Raw genomic sequence first — 11,666 nt, 5'->3', positions numbered from 1 at the left:
ATGAAAATGACTAGCTTTAAGTAACTGTGTAAGTTTCATCTTCATTTTGAATCGAATGACCGAATTGCCGATCTCCTCGTAACTGATTAACTATTTCATCTTAAAAAGGGTCTAGTTTTGTTAGTAATATTTAATAGGTAATATTAACTGTTAATTAAGTTTCCAAATAAGTGAAATTATTCTAATTCTCAATTGTGTAAATTAAAAAGAAATAATATTACAAGTCTCTAATAACTATGTAGAAAAAACATTTATTTTTCGTAAACCATTTTTGGAAATTCTTAATTAGTATGTCATTGTCAGAATCAGTGTACAGAGAACAGGATTTCGTCTATTTGGAAGGCAACAAATTACCAAACGGCGCTATGAGGACAATGATCGGTATGTGTGGTGTCATGTGTGCCTCTACGCATATAAATCAGGTAAACGATGCCGGGGTGGCGGGCGGACCAGTGCAGCGACACCGAAACTTGGAGTGTACCCAAAGTGCTCGCGTTGGCACGGCAGATCAAGCGTGGCCTCCGTACACTGTAGACCTGCACGCAACCGCTCCGCAGAGAAAGGACCAACGGCAGTGCCTCTTGCGACACGCGCGGCCCCAACACCAACATGAGGATACTCCCCTTGTAAGTAACTGCACATCACTTATCTCACCCACCTCCCAGCTTTTTATATTCTGTAGATACATCTGCACAAGTCTCAGCTGAGCGACTGCGATTGCGTTGTCATAATATTGCAATTAACCGTCCAGAAGGTGCCGGTGTTTGCTAATTTTGTGTATAAGGTTTTTCGCCTCGCGACTTTTTTTCTATGATTCGTAAATAAAAATAGTCATTGATTTCTAAAGTATACAGCATACATTTAGAAAACAAAGCCTATTTGTAGATACGTGCAGTTTTAACAAAGAAGTGTTCTCAAAAAGTGTTTTGCCTTTCTAATATGGATAGAATTGGTGTTGGCGACACAAAGGTGTTGTGACTAGGAATACTGTACGAATGTATAGTAATTTGTCTTATTGTTTTAACCTTTCACAATGTCACGATTGGTCGTGCGTAATATTAATATGCAAATTAATAAAAAGTGATTTCATCAATATTTTACACAACACACATGTTGAATATAGATTTCCTGGTAACAAATTTTGAACCGGTACCAGAAAATTATCTAAATATTCATCATTTGCATTAAAAAGCTTATGATTTAATTACTTAATATTGGTTGTTTTAGGCTAGTTTAAAATCCTGAAAAACTAGTTATTTAAATGAAGCAGTATTTGGAATATTGTTCAATGTGTAATAAATCAGTAATTTTAAATTTTAATTACATTTATGAAGTTAATTGGAGAATAACGAATATGTCCATCGCATGGTATACAATTGATCGATCGATAGGATTCATTTTTCTTTCACATGTGATGACTTATAAACCTCATTATAGCCAGTCACAGCTTGACCTAGTGCACCGAACCAATTAATTTTCAAACTAATTGAGCGAAACTGCGAACCGGTTTCCTCGCTTACACCGTCCCATGTTGAAAGTTAGATCCGCGACCTACGATTAGGCAATCGTCGTTATGTAGGATGAACAGTCACAGTTACGAGCAAACTCTGAGCTTTCAATAAGTTAATGTAAACCATGTTACGTAAACACTTTGATAAGATCAAAGTGTACATTTTATAGACATAATAAGATAGATACAATCTATCACATGTATAATATGCTTAATATAAAATACTAGCTTTTACCCGCGACTCCGTCCGCGCGAAATACAAAATATAAAACGGGGTAAAAATTATCCTATGTCCTTTTCCTGGTTCTAAGCTACCTGCCCACCAATTTTCAGTCAAATCGGTTCAGCCGTTCTTATGTTATAAATGGTGTAACTAACACGACTTTCTTTTATATATATAGATAAAAATACAAATCTATACAACTTTTTAAGTCAAATTACTTGTTTGTGTAATTAATAAAATCAAATCGAATGTTTGAATATTCTAAATTAACACAGATAATCAATAATGTTAAAACTTCGAAGATAAGTAAAATAATTAATACTATTTAATATTAAATATTTTATGAAGTTACTATTACATTAAAAATAATTTATAAACCACCTGAGAGATCAATTAATACTTTGAATAATCTTTTCACAAAAACTATGAGTATAATATACTGAAAGTTTTTATATGTTAAAGTTGTTTAGATCCACATTCTTGGATGAGTTTTAGATCTTTATAATTTCATTAGCACTTGAACTGTACGCACAATATAATATCTTTTTATATATTATTCTATGAGCATGTAACTTAAACAAATATTTTGCTTACGTCGGATTGTTGACTATTCGAAATGATTCTAACTTCGTTCCTTCTGAAGAATTTAAAAATTAATTAATTAATGTTATTGATTTGTTATTGTTTATCAAAACTTTTTAAAAGGATTAAACCAACATTCAACAGTTGTTCATTGAAAGACCACATAATTCGATACAACTCAAAGGTGAAAAATCGTAAAATAATGTTGAAATTATGTATCGTATAAATAAAGATCAATAGGGAGTATGTAATCCGCAAGCGTAACTGGATAAAGATGTCCAATAATACTTACCACTTACTCAACTCAAACTTTACGAACATAACCATTTGGCAATAAAACACTGTTGTGCAACTAAACTATTGACATTTGCCGATGTATGTACGATGCAGGGACTTGCATACATTCTATATTTCAAAGTTTCTTTCGCACCTAATTCATACTTATATAATGTTAAAATCTTCGTCTACAATAACTTTTCATTGAGCAAGATTAGATATGTTTTAAAGTTGTTTGTGCAATTTTACTTCTTTGCCTAACTTTAATTGTAACCTTTGTGTTGTGGGAAGATAGTTTAGAACGCTTCTCGTGGGATATTTCAATCAGATATATGTAATTTCACAGCGGTAATTGTTAAGACAGAGGCCAACTCGATGCTTGTCTGGCTATAAGTGGACCTAGTTGATAATTTTAAGGAATTCAATTGATTGCTTCGCCTTGCCTGCTCGTCACAGTCCAAGGGCTGTACAATCACTACGACAGGCGGCCGCATTTTGTCACAAGGCCATCTTTACTTCTTGTTCCTTCTAGTAATTATTACTACGGACTTAAAGTGAATAAAATAATTATGAAAGCTTCTAAGCGTATAGAGTTAACATTGAATATCGCGATCGTAGAAAGCTGCACTTTTTCTGACGTGACTTGAGACATAAACATATTCGAGGGACCTGCGCTGCATACTGAAGAGGACATATCAAACATAACAAAATAAACTACCACTAATCTATGTCTAAATAAAATGACTAAACATCTATCAAGAATGATTTGCTAGAAGCGTATAATTTGTACACGTATAGATTAAACATATTTCATACAAAACATTTCGTGACTTTGTGACTTATTATATAAAAAATAGAAAGTTGGATGAGGCTATAAAGTAGGTACAATAGGAAGCGGATGCGGAATCTGCTAATCATTCATTCGACCTTACTCTGGAGTTGATCTATTACTCAACAATCGATGTTCTGTGAGACGTTGATACTTATCATTAGGTGCAGAGAAATGTTCACACTTGTGTATCTGTTTACCGGCCGTTGAATGTCGTAGTTGTACCAGTCCACCTCCGTACACGGCATTCGCCCAACCTCGGCATGCCACTCTCAAATGACATTAAATGCCATTGAACTATTTGGCCTATATTCAATGGCAATAAGACATAAAAGTTAATCAGGAAGTAGTTTTAAATGTAAAGTTTTATTGTGGATGATGAATTATAAAAATATTATATAACTATTGTTGCATATGCAATATAAACTTTGACATTAAACTAACCTTTATATTACCACTTGGGCTATATTAAAGTTTTTTTTACGTCGTAACCATGTCCATGACGTGAATAGTGCTTTAACATATTGCCTTTTAAGTTACTTGTTTTACCATTTATCGTGATTTCGTTGTAATGTTACTTCGGCCGGCAGATATGTGACTGCGTCAATACATAAAGGTTGGACGTGCAAGGACAAAGCTCGCAAAAACTTAAAACGTGTACTCAAAATCAGAGAGCCGATTAATATTATTTGCATTAGTGTATCTACTTAATATATTTGAGGCTATGTCTTTAAACATACTTGACAATGTGTTCAATATTTACGTTATTCATTCGGATATTTCCACACAACCACAATATAAGTATATGATATAAAGAAAATGACATATGTAACTGTAAAGGTAGGCCTATAATTCTTCCCAGTCAAACATATACCAAAATGATTAGAAGTATTCTGGTAATAAATTAAGATTTAAACGTTTATCTATGTTCAAAACATTTTTAATACGGAACATCGTTCCTATTAATATACACGATGAGAAGAAAATTTTACAATATACTATTTGTTTTCACCGGACATGGCTGAGCTTATCTTTTGTTTTTAATTTTCCAGTATAGTTATACATTCTACCTATATGTGCGTAGATTTCTGGTCATTAAAAAACATGTTTTCCTAATTTCAGCATCGTTCTTTTGATGTGTTTGGCGTGGCAGGCATCTGCACGGGCCCAGGACGAGAGTGAAGCGCGGGCGGCGCCCTCTCGCGGCCTGCTCAAGCGAGGCTTGCTCACCAAGGGCAAAGCTACCACAACCACCACTACACCTGCGCCACAGGTAATAAGATCGAATTACTTCAACTGTACATTTCCACAGCAGAAACATTCACACAAAAAATAATGTTTCTTAATTTTATCAGAGACAATGACGGAGATAACAATAATGGCAATGGAAACAAACTGTTACCAACGTAACGGATACCAAAAATGCAGTTTCAATTAAAAGGCGCCATAGCTTAATACAAGTCTTACTGCTATCTAAACACAGTGTAATACAATAACAATGTAGGTAGTTCAAGTTCAAATCCAGTAAGTATTAGACTGAATGTTCAGAATGGTCGTAAACCACTTTCTAAGAAGAATTGTCTTTTGTAACTGATCCTTCAAAATTCAATTACTTACAATGTTATGTTTACCTTTAACAAGGTTCCCTCAATATTATCTTTACATACATACGAAATCAGTAAGAATTTCTACTGAAAGTAACTGGGGCACATAGCGTTGCATGTTAAATGTGATACACATTGTGATAGAAAGACAATTATTCCACGTACATATACGCTCTACCTTCCAACGATTGCGGCCTTAAAGTTTCACGATTACGTTCTAGTTTCGAATTCTAATATGATTCGGTCCAAAAGTAAGACACTGATATTATTGCAATATTACAACCGCCATTAGAACTGGTTTCAAGAGCAGGCCTATGACCATACCTTATCGGTCCAATACGTCCGCTTATATTTCGTATGCAATAATAAACTAACTTACCGGAAGTACTACATTCATTGTTAAAGGAGTTAAGTAGTAACTTAATGGAATTCAAATATTTAGAACTACCACGCATTTTTAGCAATTCTTTATATTTATTGCCCTGGTCTTATCACACTATTTACAGGGTCGTGTGTCGGTGGGGTTGGCGCACGAGAATTTGTAAACTTTAATGTTTTGACTCAATTTTCACGATCGGTCGCCACCTGTCGCCATCCCTAATTTTAGCAATTTTCTCGAAGACATTTTATGGAATAAATTATATTGTATTCTAAACTGTGGGTTCTGTGGGAAATTAAAAACGAACTAAAATAAAAAAAAACAATAATCTCGATTGGATAAGAATTATAATATTATAATACGAGTAATATATGTTTGAAGTAGTCTACTGACTACTTACTTACTACAGTAGTAGTTTAACATTTATGCATTATTGTTTGTAAGTAAATATAATTCGTAGCAGTAAAAAATATATCAAAGTATCTTTATGCTAATTTGTAGTCGCTATGTATTTTTTTTTATCTCCATTGATGTTTGTTACTGCTTTGCTCAGGTCAATTAAAAGATAGTTTATAAAAAGCGGTAAAGTAAACCTCCGCCGAGAGATCGTGACTCTTAAAAGATTCCGCATTCTCACGCGGCCGAGGACTTTCCTATTACTTCGTATGTCTAAACATTTTCATATGCTTTGTTCTTTTTTCGTCACACATAACATGCAACTTGCATAATCAAGCTTTGTTTGGAGTGAATCTCAAATTGGGCAGATATCTCAGAACATACAATTGTAGAAATTTATCTGCTTTGCGTAACACTTTGCAATAATATTTCTTAACCTCTAACCACAAACGATGCGAATACGAACCAGTCATGCAAACAGAAATCTAAATTGGAATGTTACTACTTGTATCTTATTTAGCTACAAAAAGTAGATAAATAACTATAAGTCAATTTATTAACCCTATCAATAGGTAAATAATTAAAAATAACTTAAACACACTGAAAGACTAATTAATTTTGAATTTTGCAATGTAACTAATATCGCAATACACACTATCAACAAGAATTGATGGTAATATTTTCTACATAATTACGAGTATATCTTACTAATCTTACTTAATATTATAAATGCGAATATTTAGATGGATGAATGGATGGATGTTTGTTTGAAGGTATCTCCAGAAACGTTCAACGGATCTTGATGAAATTTGACACAGATATAGGACATACATCTGGATGAACACATAGGCTACTTATTACAAATTTTTTCAATTCCGCGCGGACCGAGTCGCGGGCGACAGTTAGTTTCCATATAAAAGTAAGGCTGGTATTTAACAGAAAACGCCAGAGAAGGTTCTGCACTAAAAATAAATTGAAAATTATTGTGTACTTGGTTTTATGTATTTTTGGAATTGCATCGCAAAACAGCTATTACTCGTACGTTTTAAAAGAAATTCTATAAATGTACTATATCTATATGATTCTTTTTATATATAAATTTAAATTTCATTAATGCATTAACGTAGAGTACTAGGAAATGATAAAATCTCCTTTCTAGTACGCTTATGGTATTCCGGTTTGACAAGGGCGATACTGTTTGTGTAATAAAAAAAAATGTAAGAATACTTCAATAATAATGGTTTACTTTATTTAAGAATAAACGTAATTAATAGAAATTAATATTCGTAATGGGAAGTGAATAGCTATCATCAATTTGTGAAATTGTGTTACAACAATCTTATATACTTTATGCTATTTATATTGTCTATTTACATTGTTTTTAAATATCATACGAACAGGCAATTCATTATTGTTATCACCATAAACATTATATGATATTATGCTTGTATTTTAATTAATAAATATATATTAACAACATATTTTGGAAGTAATTGAAGTAACCGTTATTACAACTAATCTATAAATCTTAATTACAAGTTGTTGGCGCATTTTTGGGTCAATAGCGACACCGCTTGTTGCTAAATTTCATCATTACTAATTATATCGAAATACGTTACGTCGCAGTGTGATGTTTGCACAAATTATTATTAGATATTTCGCGTTTAAGTATTTGTATAAAATTGTATACCCTTCCACTGTAAAAATACGGAAATATTCGTATTTAATTTAAAAATGTACAATAGCATGTGCCATTTGAGATTCTTAAATATAAGAAATTAAATTAAAAGAAAGACTGTCTGCTGTCATGGTTACTATTGGCTGCATGAGACATCCAGAAAGGCGGGAAAACTGTTCATTGAAAAGATGTATCATGTGGTTCAAGGCGAGTGTAGCTCGAGGCGGATGATCGGTTTACCTTCGCCGATGACCTCTACACGAGCTCCCTTTCTTAAGTGACATTTCTATCGGTAATCGTAAGGATTACGTATATATTAAGACTGAACTGGTTACGTGAAGAAAATATAGCGACAGGCAACGGAATGTGCATGAGAATGTTTATGCATGAAGGCCAATTAAGCCTTGAAAAGATTTCAAATATACAACTTTGCGAGTACTATATCGTGAAATAATCTGAAGGAAGTAGCTATCATTTTATTGAAGTAAAATGATGTCTTTTGTTTTACTTTTAAGGCTTGTTTTGCTTTCTCAGTTTAACAAAATTGGGATTGACTGCCTTATATAAATAATAATGTTCGGTAAATTATGTATAGTGTTGTTTGCTGTTACATTATATTATCATTATAAAACAAAATTAAACAACGCTTTTAAAGATTCAAATGTCATAAGGGATGAAACCAGTCGTGTAGGTGTAAAAGTAAAGAATTGTTCTTTTTTATTCATTTTAGCGCATGAGTGCATTGTGCATGTAACAGAAAGAGAACCGGTATGAGGAATATATTACGACAGAGTAAGGATAATTTATAGCCAGTACTGCAATATGATACGTGCGATTTCTTCACAACCATATCGTCTGTTTTGTAGCGCGCTTAATTTATATAAACGATTCCCGTAATAACCTTTTGATGTCGTCTTCATGAGAGTGTATTATGTAATATGGCATAATATTATATAATTTATATCGGAATTTCTGAATAATCTCACAAAAACTCATGTTTTAGTACGTTTTAAATATTGAAGCCTCGACCTTTAAGAATTTTAACGGTTCACGTTTTATTTACAAAGGTCCCAATGGAATATGAGAAAAATCAACCAAAATAGGTTAATCAAATTTCAGAAGTTTAAGTTACTTTTATGGTTAGGACAAATGGGATTAGATTTTTTTAGAAACGTTGCATAATGTCACGCCGAGATTGAGTTGCTTATAGACTTTTAATTACTTTAACCTTTATTTCATGTTGGAATTGTTATATGATTTAAAGGTCAATGTGACGATCAGGTTTTTACTTTATATTTACATTAATGTTTATTCATGATCATAATATTTACTAATAATTAAACCCAAAATTGTCGAATTCCTTATTACAATATTACAAGAGCAAACAGCGCACATTTTTAATTCCTTATAGTAATTGATACTATTAGTTGATGATTTGAGGAATCTTGAGCAAAATTTCAAGTAAATTTACACTATCGCTGTGCTTCTGTGTAACCGTATGACTTTAGTTTATTTTTTAGTATTTGCTTTGTGAATACTATACTCGAAGTTTCTCTATTTGGAAGAATGCATACATTTGAGTAACAATTATTGGCCCTTGGATCCGATCTAACTAACGCACACTTTTCGTTAACCATTTCGTTAGAATAATAAAATTAGCAGAGAAGAAGATACCATAAAAAGCATTCCTGGAAATTTTTCATATTTACATTTTTATGTTTCTTTTTAGGATGATGTTGAATACGAGGACGATGCTGAATACGCAGAAGAAGATGCACAGGAGCCCTCAACGGAAGCTCCGCCTTCGTCCACTGAAGGCAAGAAGCTTGTCACAGGCGGAGTCCGACCATTCCGCAGCAATACAGACCTGCTCGAAGCGTTGAAGAGACGACGAGCGCAAGTCGCTGAAGGTGACCTTAAATATTGTAATATGGCATTTGATTTGGCACATCGGGAACATCAGTACTGTTTTATTCGACGTGCCAACTGATGCGGTTAATATTTATTTATTCAATGTATCCCCAATTGCCTACGCTTAATTGTCAACTGTTTCTCGTTTCCTTTTATTTATCTAACTATCTTCTCTGTCGTTATCCTCTGACTAGCGGTGTTCATTGCAAATTAGGAACATTTCATTTTCCTTTTTATTTTATAAAAGAAGTTTACATTTTATGTTGAACATATTTTTGAATTACCAAAAATATACAAGTAGACAACAAGGGATGTTCTTTTTATGAAATAAAGTGGGAAAATAAATGGTGCGAATATGCTTTTACAAATTTATCATCTTAGTATCAGTGCAATAAGGTCTTTGTAGGCTACGTAACTTTTTTTTCTTAGTAGTCAGTTAATAGTCATTATTGATTTGTAGGGCCATCGATTGCCTAGTAGTAGTTTCGTTTATTTTTGCCATAGTATTATGTACATAACTAATAATGATTTCCTTTTTTCATCAGCTAAAATCAATGGGCAATCTTCGTCCAGTGTAGATGGTGTAGATGCTGCATCCAAATCTAGTTACAGTAAGTTAACAAAAGATAGAACTGAAGAAAAAAAATAATCTTAAAGGAAAGAAAAGGGACAGAGTATGGATGGATTGTGTGAATGATGGTGTGTAACGACTACTCCTGTGAGGTAACGGTTGGTATGGGAGAGAGTAATGTACTGCGACAAATGTAAATGGTTATCGAAAAATTAATAAACCTCGACATTTCTACTAATAAATTTAATTGCCTTTTCATGGTATATTACTCTATTGTCGTAACCACCGTTGGGATTGTATAAAGCGGTTAAATTTGTAACCGATTCAACCTTGAGTTTGATAGGTCTGTATAAACCGCAAAGATAATCATGATCCAGCAACATAAAATGACCTCTTGTCGGGTGAAATGTTCAACTGATAAATTATAAGTGTTTACGCAGAATGTGAGTGACAAATGGGAATATTATTTAACATGCTGTGGTATACTTAGTTATTCTTTTTAGACACATTCTTCCTCTTATCTTTCTCTATATCACTCTTCTCACAAATATTTATATACGTAGTTTATTGAAACAAAGAGACACATATAAAGACGAATGCTTTAATGGCTCTGCGTAGATAAGGCACACAAGCTTTTTAATTCATAAGATATCACCCAAATACAGCTCTTGCTTAATCTCTGAAAGATATCTAAGTAAGAAAACTTGTATCTCTTCAAATATAAACCATAGTGTCTTATGTTTTAGATAAGAAACGCTTCAACACAGCTACACGGGAAACAAATGTTGAAGACGCACCTCCCGCGCCGCCCGCGCCATCTAAGCCTAGCAGAGGTCGTTTTGGACGACGTAAGTTTAGACTTCATAAGACATTTAAATGAACAATTGATTTTAAGAATGTTTTTATTTTTATTTTTGAAAGCTCACAAATTGCATGTTGTACATTAATTCTGATGGCCGGTGTAATATAATCTCATTTCCGAATAAATAACAATTCCCCACGATAATTATATTAAATAATAGTGTATTCTAATTTAAATATAACTCCACAGCGTCATCGAGATCATTCCAAGATGCCGAACCGGAGGAACAGAATGACGCCGCCCCTCCCGCGAGAACTGGCAGGACGTTCTCTAGGGGAAGGGGGAATTAACTAAACATTTAATATAAGCAGTCCCTTGTCTTGTCTTCCCATCCTCATCCTGTACCATTCCTCAGTCACGCCATCCTATTTACCTTGAATTTTGGCCGTTAACCGCAAAGGCCGATTAGAATTCATTTTATCTCTACTATATTGTAAATTATGTCATAAGTATTTTTTAAATAAATGTAGAAATATTTACTGCGTTTTTTGGTTTATGATTTCTTTGGCAACTTAAAATCCTTGCAGTCCGTAACATATACATCGTATGGCCAATATCGGTAATGTACGGTAGTTTGGCGAGAATTCTGATCAGCGGTGATTTTTTTTGGTCCTAATTGATTCAGTTTACTAAGCCTTTCTACATTACATTATAAATAAATAAATAAAAAAATGTTCGGAAAATTTGTTGTCCGTAAAATACGAGTATCATTATAATATTAAAACTGGTGGAGTCGCAGACCTCTGTACAGCTCAAGTACATTCTTGAAACGTTCACTGCTGACGTTACGACGTTCACTTTGTAAGAACGTGGGTCACCTCGAGGGGTGTGGCGTAGGTAATGTG

General features: G+C 33.4%; 1 protein-coding gene across 2 annotated transcripts; it reads left to right on the top strand.

The window, feature by feature from the left end:
* Positions 1-445: 445 nt before the first annotated feature.
* On the top strand, positions 446-11,132 carry LOC106717135. Of its 2 annotated transcripts, XM_014510857.2 has the most exons (6): positions 447-626; positions 4,543-4,693; positions 9,207-9,387; positions 9,934-9,999; positions 10,706-10,807; positions 11,011-11,132. In XM_014510857.2, exons 1-6 carry the CDS (start codon positions 610-612, stop codon positions 11,109-11,111), a joined length of 618 nt encoding a protein of 205 aa, XP_014366343.2. In that variant the 5' UTR covers positions 447-609; the 3' UTR covers positions 11,112-11,132. The 2 variants fall into 2 exon arrangements, with proteins under 2 accessions (XP_014366344.2, XP_014366343.2); XM_014510858.2 differs by lacking the exon at positions 9,934-9,999 and having other exon boundaries at positions 446-626.
* The last annotated feature ends 534 nt before the right edge of the window (positions 11,133-11,666 follow it).

The sequence above is a fragment of the Papilio machaon genome, chromosome Z (assembly GCF_912999745.1).
Source record: "Papilio machaon chromosome Z, ilPapMach1.1, whole genome shotgun sequence".
Taxonomy (NCBI): domain Eukaryota; kingdom Metazoa; phylum Arthropoda; class Insecta; order Lepidoptera; family Papilionidae; genus Papilio; species Papilio machaon.
The sequence above is the reverse complement of the archived record's forward strand: the minus strand, read 5'-3'. Positions and strand labels throughout refer to the sequence as shown.